The 13387-nt window shown below is 34.2% G+C and overlaps 1 protein-coding gene across 2 annotated transcripts; it reads right to left on the reverse strand.

Annotated features, from left to right (window-relative positions):
- Positions 1 to 2216: 2216 nt before the first annotated feature.
- On the reverse strand, positions 2217 to 7541 carry LOC140836503 (2,3-bisphosphoglycerate-independent phosphoglycerate mutase). Of its 2 annotated transcripts, none has more exons than XM_073202061.1 (10): positions 7375 to 7541; positions 7102 to 7272; positions 6657 to 6784; positions 5753 to 5903; positions 5359 to 5562; positions 4353 to 4777; positions 3904 to 4096; positions 3714 to 3809; positions 2988 to 3143; positions 2217 to 2559 (listed from the first exon to the last, which is right to left on the reverse strand). In XM_073202061.1, the coding sequence occupies exons 2-10, from the start codon at positions 7261 to 7263 to the stop codon at positions 2395 to 2397; spliced, it is 1680 nt and encodes a 559-aa protein (XP_073058162.1). In that variant the 5' UTR covers positions 7264 to 7272; positions 7375 to 7541; the 3' UTR covers positions 2217 to 2394. The 2 variants fall into 2 exon arrangements, with proteins under 2 accessions (XP_073058162.1, XP_073058163.1); XM_073202062.1 differs by having other exon boundaries at positions 7102 to 7267; positions 7375 to 7531.
- Between the last annotated feature and the right edge of the window lie 5846 nt (positions 7542 to 13387).

Below are 13387 nucleotides of genomic sequence, written 5' to 3' on the forward strand. Positions count from 1 at the left end.
TTTGAATTGTTTTTTTCTTCTGCTGATTAAATACTGAAAATTTCATAATTGTGGGAATCTTGATTCAAGCGCGATCAATGACCAATAATAATGAAGGGTCGTTTATATGATAAATATTCCACACCTAATTATTAATTTTACAATTATTTTCTATTGAAAGAAAATAATTGCGAAGAAGAAAATAGTGAAATGGCAATCTAATTTTGTGGTGGTTTAGCAGTGGAAATCATCCGAGCTGTCATCTAGTTAAAACTTTTTTTCATTATAACACTCTACAATTATTATTTGAAAATAACACACTAATTTTTTTTTTTTGGTTGTTCGAGAAATCATCCATTTTGCAAGTTGGAAAATACACTAAAAAAACAGTCATTAGCGACGAATTTTCTTCGCTAAAATAACCGCGCACATTTACCGATGTGTGGTTATGATTTTTCAAAACCGATGCTAGATTTAGCAATAGTCTTTTAAAAAAATAGTTAATTCTAAATGTTTTGAAAAACTGTCGCTAAGTTTAGCTATGGTCATAGAAAATCGTTGCAAAATACTTAAACAATTTGCCTAAAGCATCGTTGATATTGATAACGTGGCTAATCTGAGCAACGGTTAAGAAAAACTGTATAAGAACATGGCTACGGTTCTTGAGAAGTGTCGCTGATTTAGCAACGATTTTCAAAAACCGTCGACAGAGCCATATTTTTCTTAATTTTTTTCTAAATACGTTTCAATATATATTTAATTATTTTACATATAATTATATATAATTATCATTAAATACACATAATTTATGTTAGTCGTTTGCCACAATATTATTACGTAATATAATGAAAAAAAGATAGAATTGATCTATAAAAAAAGAAGAAGAAGAAGAAGAGATAAACAGGTCAGAATATGACAAACAATTAGCTCATTCTTGTTATCGAGTTGTGTTCCACCTGGATAACATCGCATATGCTGGGAAATCACTGATTTTCCATATTAATGTTGCCCCGTAACGTGAAATTTCTCTTCAATTCAACCAGAGCAAATAGGTGAAAAATGCTGGAGAAAAGAAGGGTTCGACGCCTATATATAATGGCATTAGGTCGCTATGAAGAACAATCAACGATGAAATTAACATATAAATTTCGTCGTTATCAAAATTTGAAATCCAGATTCAGTTTGGCGACAATGTTTTGAAAAACCATCGCTAGATTGTGATGGTTTATTGGAATTTAGTTGTTATGACGAGATGCTTGAACCATCTCAACTTTTAGGTAATATGCATTTTGCGACAGCTCAAAATAAACTGTTGAATCTAGCCAAGGTTTTACTCAACTATGGCTATGTTGCGGATATAGTAAACCGTTGCACATTTGTCACGGTTTTATTAAATGTGGCAAACTTTGGTGACAGTTTTTCAAACTATAGCTATATTTATAGCAAAGGTTTCTCAAAATGTTGTTTAAACTGTCGCTAGTAATCGCGGTTTAAAATCGGATAAATTGTCGCTAGTAATCGTGGTTTAAACTGTTTTTAAATTTAGCTATGGTTTTATAGTCATAGCAAATTTAGTCGTGGTAGCCGCTATTTGAATCGTATTTAGCTACACTTCAGAATAACTCTGACTAGCAGAACCTACCATTTTTTTTGTGGTAATAAAACTTAAGGAATTTTTTTGATGGATTAAATATATGTAATCAAATAATTCATCACCATTCACATCAAACAGTACATAAAATGTTGTTCATTAGTACTCACCGTAGACAATTCTCATGTCAAGAACCAACAATTAAAGTATTGTGGGTTTTTTAAAATTGAACTCTCCCTCGAATTCTATTTTTAAACTTACCTCCTTGTGTATATACTTCTGTATTATAGAACATGATAAATTTCATAAAGAACGAGCTAAAAAAGGGTGCAAGATTTAACCCACCAAGGGCAAAAAATTTATGGGCTCCTCGAGTTAGAAAAAGAGAGAATTTTCGTTGTAAAATCGTGTCTTGAAAAATTACCCCGACATTCCGTGTGGAAAATATTATTTGCCCGAGTGAGATGTACGATAAAACATTCAATTGGATAAAAATTGAACCTCATCTTTTTTCAGCATTCGTGTATATTAGCATCATACCAGCAAGCACTTGTCTGTATACATACATGTGTATCACAGACACGCGCGCATATATATATATATATATATACCAGGCACAAGCAGGACAAAGTAGAGTGGAACACAGTTGAAAATTATTTCAAATACTTCAATTCTCAAACCACCTGCAAGTTTTTAGAATATTCATCAGTGTGATAATAGCCTAAAACATTTTATTCAAAAATAATGGATAATGTATTCCTCACTCCTCCATCATCCTTCCCATCGTATGCAAAATTTATAAGAGTTCAAATCGAGCATGGGATCTAGTTATCAACAACCTCAACAAGGGTTGTCTCATAATCGCTAGGCGCCTCAAATCCATGCAAGTTCATTACAGTTGCAGCAACATTTGCTAGACCACCAGTGGGAACATCTTTGCGGAATCTCACACCGGGCGCCAGCCCAGGGCCACCAATAGCAATTGGAACCTACATAGAAGTTAAATATCCTGAATAACCAAGAATTCATACATCCGGTCAACTGGAAACTATTATTGGATGATTTGGTAGAACCATTCTAAATGAGTATAATGTATTGGATTATTTCCTATATAGACTTCTAAATGATCAATAGGTATGAACTATCGGATTATTTCCTATATAGACTTCTAAATGATCAATAGGCATGGTTCATACCCGACCAACCATAGAATATATCCATAAGAACACATCTTTCCAATTTTTTTCTCAAGTCACACGCCAAGTTTTGGTTAAGGCAACTGTTGTAAATAATGCGTGGCAGCCACCATCAGCAATTCACACGCAGCGCAATTTTTTTCTCCATAGTAGTTAAATCACAGCATGAAAATGTTCACAATGGAGATTTTACGAGAAGTATGAGGACTTAAATCACTTACTGGTTCCAGAGTGTGAGAAGTAAGTATTTGAATCTTGCCATCTTTGTCAAGAAGTGGCTCGCCCTTCTTGTTTCTTTTCACCATGTCCTCAGCATTTCCATGATCAGCAGTAACAACATAGATTCCACCCACTTGCTCTATTGAGTCAAGGATCATCTAGCCAAATCAGAACAATTAACAGGTCATATAAATAATCTCAAGCTTCAAGAACAGAAATTTTCAACAGGTTGATCATGTAAGTTGTAACATGTTAAGTGCAGCATACAAGTAGGCAAGCCAGTAGACTCTTTAAGTCACGTAACATCACATCAACATGAATTTTATATATATCAAGCATTTTGGAGGAATTTAGAACAAAAGGTGATCAAATCATACTTTCTCAAAACTCCAGGAATATTTCAGTTTTCACATGAAAAAAGTTATCTGGGACTCTTAAACCTCGTAAATACAATGTATGCAAAAGATTAGGACATTCAAACTACAAGTTCTGAGATACACCCTAAAGGTCAATTACTGTTACTCGTCCATAGAACCAGATGAGTGTTATATGAGCCCACAAAAACTACATTAACAACAGTAATTAGGATTAGGCATGTATCATGCCACATGCATCATAAAAGTCATATATACTCACCAATGTGTAAAAATAGCATGGGAAACTATGTTTGATGGGGGGTCCCTCCCCTCCATTAAATGTATGCTACTACAATAGCAGAATCAACATACCTTCACAGCTTCATCAGCAGCCTTGCAAGCCACAACTGTTGCTTCAATATCACCAGTATGTCCCACCATGTCACCATTAGGCAGGTTGACGCGTACCTTCGGAATAAATCACATTAGAACTATTACCAACTTGCCAGCAAGATTCTTCCTCAACAAGCAATTCAGGAAAACCAAGAAGTTGATGGATTACCTGGTCAAATTTACGGCTAAGAATTGCGTCCCTTGCCTTCTCAGCAATCTCCAAGGCCTTCATCTTCGGCTTGGCATTGAAGGTGATACCACTATCACTGGGAATTTCAACATATTCTTCCATTGCAGGGTTGAAGTATCCTGAGCGATTCCCATTCCAGAAAAAGGTGACATGACCAAATTTAACTGTTTCACTGTATAAACCAATGAAAACACATAAATTGAATAGCAGGCAAAAATGGAATCTACTAGGCGACATACACGATGAACGTAAAGCATGAATCTGCATACAAAAAGCTAGGCAGATATATCAATTATTAAGAATCAAATCTTCATAATTTCAGTGAGAGGGAGACGCAAGGCCATTAGCTTTGTGCTTCCTTTTTTAAAGAGCTTTGTGTGTATTCTAAGGTAAATAAAACTGAAAAGTTTTGATCGTTACCAAATTACCTGCAAGCAAAAGTACGGATGCCATTATGCACCAAATATTCTCCAGATGTTCGTTCAATCTCTGGAGGAGAAACAAGGTAGTGATTTGGAAGTTTGAGCTCACCATCATATTGAAGCATTCCAGCGTAACGAATTTTAGGAAATCGAACTCGATCAAATTTATCGAAGTCCTCGTACTCAAGGGCCTTAGCTATCATTACCACACGATCAGCCCGAAAATTGAAAGTCACAACTGCGTCACCATCGACAATAGGCCCGACAGCTTTTCCACTGTCATCAACAATAACAAATGGAGGTAAATACTGATCATTTGTGTTAGGAATCTCTCTCAGCTTCTTGACAGCTTCAACAGCACTCTTAAACTTGTGTGGCGCTTCTCCAAGCACTTGGGCATCCCAACCTCGTTTTACAACATCCCAATCATTCTGCAAATGTTTAGAAAAATCTAAGTGCATGAGAAACAGAACCAAAGGCTTGGTAACCAACTAGATGGTATTATGTGTAATCAGACATTTCTACAGCAGTCATCAATAGAAAGAAATCAACAAGAGTCATATTAACTGTGACATCCTCTAATCCAAGCCTAATGGTCAAAAGATGAGGTATTATAAGATGAGGCATTATAGAACAGAGCAGGACAGACAACAATCACATGAAGCAGCAGCCACGACAAGTATTGCAAAGAAATACAAAGTGGAGACAAAAGATGAGGTCGAAGTAGAAATAACTGCAAGTGATAACAAAGAGGCTAGTCCAGCAAACATGAACTTCGAGATAAATGTCACATGACCCTCAAAGTAAAATAAGACAAAGGAATTATGGGCCTAATAACTATATTTCGCTTCTATGGTAAAAATAACTGGGGTCGAGAATTTCTGCCCAATTAAACCTTCTCATTACCTCAAAAGGTGCAATTTTCAAGTGCAGGTTGGTTTGGTCATAGAAGCCAAGCAATTCTTAGATTAATAAAGAATGATTAGGCCAAAACAGAAAACGAATGCTTCACCTCATAACGATCCATCGTAACATACATGCGACCTCCACCAGATGCAATCTGGGCATCAACACCTTTGTGACGCAGTTCTGCAAGATCTTTTTCAAGAGTTTCAGTGAAACCTACACTTGTACCATCCAAAACATCACGTCCGTCCGTGAGAATATGAATACGAATTCTTTTAGCACCACGCTCACTAACTCCTTTAAGCAGCAACTGCAAACCCAATGGTAAGTTCACGTAAATTTTTCTTATACATTAAAACGCTATGTCCGCAAAAGAACAAGAGGGAAAAAGGAAAAACAATCAAGGATTTAAGAAATTTGAAGCAATGAAAGCAGAGGAAGAAAATTCTGATTTTCTATATGGAACACAAATGTGCGTAAAATTTAAACTCGTGGAATACCTGCAACTGGTTGAGCCTAGAGTGGACGCCTCCATCACTTAATAATCCAATGAGGTGTAGAGTCCCTGTTGCAAATGATTCTTTGATGTACTTGAAACCGTCTCCTTCAAAGATTTTGCCAGATTCCAGAGCAAGATCCACAAGCTTTGCTCTATATCCAGAAACACACACAAAAACAAAGATTAATGCATGACAACCTTCATGTACACAAACTTAAGCGAGAAAGATTTTTCCATTCCATTTGGTAAGATAAAAAGGCAATATTTATTTGGCAACTGAACCTTTCAAAAGCTGATGGAAAATAATTTCACCAACTGTGCACAGAGGAAAAAGAATGATCAAACAGTAACATATTTTTCTTCATTCCAGTTAACTATCATTCTTTTTTATCTTGACCTAAGCATTCGTATGCGTCAAAAGAATCAACCAATCAGTGATTTGCATATCTAGGCTCCTAACCAACTGACACTTACGTGAGTGTGAAACATCTCCACATACAGAAATTTAACTATCTAGCAGCTTTCATAATGTTTGTACTTGATCCAATTCTATAAAGATAGCAACTCCACTCATATAAAAAAAAAAGAATTGCTCCCTTTTTTACTCCAAGAACTTCCCTCGGTCAGCCATATAACGATAATTTCACTCCAATTATACCCTTTCTTCTTTTTAAGAAAATCACTTATAGCGAAGCAAAACCAGCATAAGTCGATTGAGGTCAGAGTCATAAAAGCATGATGTCTTAGATGTCAAACTTGTAAATACTATTGATTGGATTGACTATCTGTCATACGATCTGCAGATTAGGGAGATAAACATCCGAACAATTAGTTTTCAATATCATTTTTTCCCGGTTGACTACAATAACTTCAATGAGGTAAAGAACAAGCAAAAGGAAGTTCACCCTTGGGCGTAAATCCGGCCAGCACCAAGAGCATTGTGACCAACTTCACTGTTACCCATGTCATCTTCTGTGGGCAGCCCCACAGCATTACCATGCGCTTTCACCAATCTCCACTTCTCTGGGGCACCCTTCAACACATTTTGAATAAAACAAATAACTCGATCGGTCGATCCCATTCAGTATTTTAGGGGAAAATATTAAAAATTTCTAGATATTGAAATAATTAATATACTTAATTATCAAGTATTTCTCTTGTTCCAGCAATTTAGCTGACAAAAATTCAGAACCCGAAAAAATTTTAAAAGCGAAATAGAGTAAAAAACAGAATAAAAAGTTGGATCTCAGAGCCCGAGTTTATATCTTGACCAGTACCGAGTCATTTAGTCAGAAAAATCCAGAACGAACCCAGTATATTTAAGACGTGAAAAATACTAAAAAAATTTACATTTTTAAGTGAATCCATGGTTGGGGTCTCCGCAACGTGGATGCAGTTGTATTGATCGGGTTTGGCTTCACCCCACCCATCCAAAACAACCATCGCGATAGTCTTCCCCTTCGGGAGCTTGGGGTGCTCCTTCAATTTCCATGAAAATCCAGAGCTGCCCATCCTTCTTTACTATTTTCAAGACCAAAAAAAAAAACTTGAGAAAACAGATCTCCGATTAGCAATCAGGCAAATAGAAAGACGAGAAACAGAGATCTATAGCGTAGAGAGAACCTTGCGATTCCTGATGTAAAACTCAGAAAAATTAGGGTGTGAATGCCGATGAAAGTGGTTGGTCCAAGTGTGTGAAGAAAACAAATGGGAAATGGAGAACCGGGATTGGAGGAAGCTTTATTGAGGGGGAGACACGTGCCACATGCACGTGACTCGGAGCCTTTTTTTCATTTTCTTGCTCTTTATTCAGATTAATATATGTATAAAAAATAATAGAAGGAATCTTTTTGGGTTGGTTTAGGGAATATGCTGATTATTTAATTATAATTTTCATAAGCAAGAAAAATTAGTTTTTATTTGATTCTCATATTTGATATATTATAATTATAATATAACTTTCCTTTAAAGTTTATTTTATATCCTATCTTTCAATTTAAAATTTTTAAATTTTCAAAAAAAGAGTAGGTCTCATGTGAGACCAGTCTCACGGATACTAACCTATGAGACATGTCAACCCTACTCATATTTACAATAAAAAGTAATACTATTAGCATAAAAAATTATACTTTTTCATGTATAATCCAGATAAGAGATTCGTCTCACAAATTCGATCCGTGAGACCGTCTCACATAAGTTTTTACGTTTAAAAAAACTACGTCATTTTTTATTTATTTTACGAAATACATACATTGAGGACAACAATGTGCTAGTGTAGAAGCAAATCCAAAATTAAATCACGACTTCACAAAGTTAGCATCGGGTGCTCTTGTATTATATATATTAATAATTAATAATTTAGAGTAGGTCTCTTGTGAGACAGTCTCACGAATTTTTATATGTGAGACGGGTGAACCCTACCGATATTAACAATAAAAAGTAATAATCTTATTATAAAAAAGTAATATTTTTTCATTGATAACCAAAATAAGATATCTGTCTCACAAAATACAACAAGTGAAACCGTCTTACACAAGTTTTTACCAATAATTTATTATCACATTTTCAGAATTTGTTTCTTTAACGGGAGAGTCGTAGTTTCAATGTCATAAATTTCTATAGAACTATGTATATAGTTGCCGATTACTCACAGCTAAGTGCACTTTGATTGATAGATTTAAAAGGCATGAATTTTGATTTGTTTGATTGCTTAGACAATTTTATATTGTGTGAATTTCGCATTCATTTATTAATTTATGTAATTTTCATGGTAATTGCGACGAATTTGAGAAACACTCATTTAAATATGTTTAATTTAAATAGTTTTTTCTTTTGTTTAGATATCATTTTGAAAGAAAATATTTGATTGTTGAATTAAATAAAGGGCCAATATCGTTAAATTATTGATCTTAATTAGTTGAATTTGTCTTGTCGTTGATATAAATAATAGGTATATAAATAGAAGGCAGATAGCATCCCTTTTATGCGCCCGTGCTTGCTCACGCTACCAAGCACGGGTGTGCCTGGAATATATTGCTTCGCTGTACAATTAATCGACCACAAAAATTATTTATTATTGCATTATGTCGTTTTTATACATAATTAGATTTTTATATATAATGAGGTTCTGCTTGAATCTATTGAAATTTGTCGACCACGAAATTATTTATTATTGCATTTGTTGTTTTTATATATAATTAGATTTTTATATATAATCAGGTTCTGCTTGAATCGATTGATTTCATTTGAAGTGATGTATGTAATATAAGACGATTATGGAAAATGCATTTATAATCGAAAGGGAGTTGTTGCTCATAAATGTACATGAAATAAATATATTGTGTGTATTAGAAGTTAGTGTTGTGCTCCAGTGTTGTCAACACGAGTGCACAACATGCAACAAAAATTGATTATTAACACACATGTAAACTGTAAGGACCGTGTACCGTGTTATCGTAAATCTTATGTGATTATCGATAAAAAAATTGTCATGTGATTACGTATTTGATGTATATCGTGACAATGAATTCAGAAATGAGTATTGAATATGAATTGACGTTGTAAGAGCTCGAGTAGAGAGGCCGGACGCCAATTTAGTACAAAATTGATATTTTGTACAGAACATGTGACGCCCGAGCGGTAGGAAATTACCGTCCGAGCGCTAGGGTTGAAATTGCCAGGGGTTCGGGCAGAATGTTTCGCGCCCGAGCGGTAACTTTTTACCGTCCGAGCGCGAGAGCGGTGGAGATAAGTGTCCACTTTTCTTTCTTTTCTTCTTCATTTTGTTTGTAAGAAACTTCGAGAGACACGAGAGATTTTAACTTTCTTCCGTCCGAATCGACTTCGAAACACTGTCTAAACGCGAAACAAATTATATATTTGTGATCGTCGCGTTGAGGGCTTCTGACTGAGGTAATTTTCTTCTGATTTCAGCAGCTTTAAATATCAAAGTGCTGGAATAGCATGTATTTGAAGTTGAATTTCTGATATGTAGTAGAATAACCGACAAGAAACTTATATTCGAAGTCGGAATTGAATTAGGATATGATTATGATTTGATATGAATATTTGAAGTTTCAAATGATATTTGAAACTTATATTAATAATTTTGGAATATGTTATTGATTGGAATGAGTATGTTATTGATGTAGATAAAGTGTAATATCAGTGTCTTCAGGCTACATCAATTGGAAACGAAGAATTGAGGTATGTTGCGACCGGGTAACATACGACAGGTATTTGTATTATATGATATATGATTAGATTGGAATACGTGTCTATATGCCTATTTGTTGATTTTATGTGGCATACATGACATTGAGATTTGAATATCGACGTATGAAATGAACGTTTTGTTAACACACATCATTTTATGCATACATCGATACATGACATGCACGTTGAGCTATGATCCTTGGATACCTTGATATGATTGGATTGGATTCCGGGGTTTGTGAACACAATCGTTATGCCGGTATTATATGACCCGTAAAGCATAGACAATTGTAGCCCCATATGATTGGATATGAGATGTGGGATTTGATAGCGCTTTGCCGACGCTATCATACGTGTATTCCCATATCGGCCGGTGTGCCAGCTCGAGCATTGATTTGATTTGATAGCGATTCGATTGATTCTGACATGTGCTCAGTGGATGGGCATTTGACCTGATACCTCCACGACATACATGCATTGCATACCATATATCATTGTTTAGATATCTGTGGTATATATGATTGGTTGTTCCATACGGAGCTTTGCTCACCCCCAAGGGGGGGCTGTTGTTGTCTTTGTGTGTGGACAATGGCAGGTACTCCAGGATATCAGGAGACCGGAGAGGGTCTTCTGGTGGGAGCCACAGCTTGGGCTGAGGTTTATGTTTATGTCTTGTTCCCAGTATATATGTATATGTATCTATATACCGGGGCATGTCCCGAGGATATGAGATGTTTGTATGTGATTGGTTTTAATTATGTGTGGGCGTGTTCTATGATTTGAATTTAGATACTATTTTTAGTATTTAAATATCAGAAGAGATATTTTGGGCTCATTGTAAAGAAATTTTTAAACTCGTTTTCCGCTGTGATTAATTAACCCTAATCAGATTGCATTGTAATAACGATTAGGAACTAAGGGTCCCACATAAACTTTAATAAATAAACATCAAATTTAAATTATGCACGAGTACGAATACTTGTGTAATGCCTCATGGCAAAAATTTACTAAAAAATTATGTCAATCGTTTACACAAAAACAATACTAGTGAATATAACAAAACTAAATTCCTTGGCACTCCAAGGAATTAAGATGCATCAAAAACTCAAAGTAAATACTAGATGCATAAATAAAAAATGTATTACTTAAAACCAAACGAAACCACTATTCGATCAACACTATGCGTCAGTATTGTTATTGAGTGTACTCAACATTAATCAACAACACGGTTTGTGTGAATCAATCACACAAGATTCACACAAATTCTTCAACATAAAAATCTTCAACTCTGAACTACGTGTAGGTTGAGAGAAAAACTCCACCAGCTCTCTTGCGCAAAATCTCCTAAAAAAGTGATCATCCCGATCACAGAAAACTTCAGCAGCTATACAATAAAGTGATCACCAGATCACACACACACACACACACACACACACACACACACTACTATATATATATATATATATATATATATATATCATGCTTGACCTAAAATTCATCCTATAAAAGAGTACCGGAAAATATAGAAACAAGATTTTCATTAGATATAAAAACTCTTTTAAACAAAGATAAAATATATTTGAGATACAAATCATATTAAAAACAAATACTATAATATCTAAAGATAAATCAAGCAAAATCTTATCATCTAGAAATAAATTGAACAAGATTTTTTAATCTAAAAAGAAAAAATCTTAAATCGATAATGTCAATTTAGCAAAATAAATAAAGAATAAAATATTCTTTTCACTAATGACATTCATTTCTGGTATATTTTAATTGTTGGTGTATGATTTGAAGTATCAATAAATAAAAAAAAGGATAGTGTTAAACACTATGTCATTAAAAAATTTGTTATTAAACACTATGATATTATATTATTGTTATTAATATAGGAACATGTTGTTTCAACATATAGAGTCTCTTGGTTCAAAAGGGTTTGAAGATATCACCAAATGACACAAATGGAATTGAATTCTATCAATATCAACATGATTTCATGAAACGACACTATAAATATCATTTTTCGGGGCGCCTCCTGTATATTTGAGTAGATGCCCAAATAGGGGCTCCCAAGAGGAGGTGCCTCGGGCCCTCAACGCCTTCTTCGTTGTTAGATTTGTCTATGCAATATCATCAAAACATGAAGTCATTTCAATGATTTCGTCAAATATTTAATCAAATCAAAATCCTCAGATCAAATTGCAACTCCAATGAATTAGAAAATTCATCATATTAATTTCATCAATTCAATAACAACTTTATGTTAAAGCCTTAGTTTACGATAAAAATTTTGTTTTAAAATATATTTTTTTGTGTATCTTAAATGTTGTTTATGATTTGAAGTTTCAATAAAAAAATAACAAAATCAACGTTAGTGTTGAATACTATTTCATTGTGAATATTTTGTCTGACTTTTGGTGTATATGGAAACTGACAATCTTCTTTTAAGATATAACTTCAATTTTTGATAACAATACAGTGAATCACAAGTTTAATAACTATAAAATTATATAAACTTCCAGCTTATCGTTTGCAAACAAAGGCACACCAATATGATATGCAAGTGCATGTCAACCTCAATCATCATGTAGAATGATCTATGATATTCTATTGGTATTGTTCATTTAGGAACACGTTGTTTCAATATATGTGGTGTCTTTTGGTTTAAAAGATCTGAAAAAATCATCAAATTATACAATTAAAATAAAATTGTATAAAAAAATTATTAGAAAGTACACATCATTTCTTGAAACAACGCTGCAAACGTCATTTTCTCGGTCGTCTATGGCATACTTGAGCGCCAAATGCCCCAATAGCAGCGTGAGCTCCCAAAAGGAGGTGCCCCGGGCCCCCAACGCATTCGTCCAAGCAACACCACAAGCATTGGGGCACCCCTGCTGCCTGAGAATTTTTCAGACAAGTTTTAGGCACTGATTTTCTTTCATTTTTTCAAGTTTTAATCATCTTTTTTGCTTAATTTCAATTCACTAAACTTAAAATTTTCCAAATTAAATGTACTCGAATTTTGTCTATCTAAGCGATTCAAAGAAGCATTTAGATTTATGGAGGTCAAGTTATTCAAATCCACAATAACTAATTCATTGGTTAGGCTCCAAACCGACTTGATAACGGATTAAAATCTCAAATAATTATTATTTTAGTTAGTAGTGAAAATCATATTCATATCAACATGAAGTCACTTCAACCATTTCTTCAAAAATTTAAGCAAAGGCAAAAACTTGTGTAAGACGGTCTCATGGACGTATTTGTGAGACATATATCTTATTTAGGTAATCCATAAAAAAATATTATTTTTTATTGTGAATATGGATAGAGTTGACTCGTTTCACAGATTAGGATCCGTGAGACGGTCTCATATGAGACCAACTCTTAATCAAATCAAAATCCTTAGAGAAAA

The sequence above is a fragment of the Primulina eburnea genome, chromosome 7, assembly GCF_022965805.1.
Source record: "Primulina eburnea isolate SZY01 chromosome 7, ASM2296580v1, whole genome shotgun sequence".
NCBI lineage: Eukaryota > Viridiplantae > Streptophyta > Magnoliopsida > Lamiales > Gesneriaceae > Primulina > Primulina eburnea.

Bases quoted from the DNA above. Each gene is read 5' to 3' on its own strand.
- LOC140836503 (XM_073202061.1), bottom strand. From the start codon at position 7,263: ATGGGCAGCTCTGGATTTTCATGGAAATTGAAGGAGCACCCCAAGCTC. The intron at 4,097-4,352 runs GTAATTTGGTAA...TGGTTTATACAG, and splicing joins ATCCGTACTTTTGCTTGCAG to TGAAACAGTTAAATTTGGTC. The intron at 3,144-3,713 runs GTATGTTGATTC...TGATTTGGCTAG, and splicing joins CTGCTGATGAAGCTGTGAAG to ATGATCCTTGACTCAATAGA.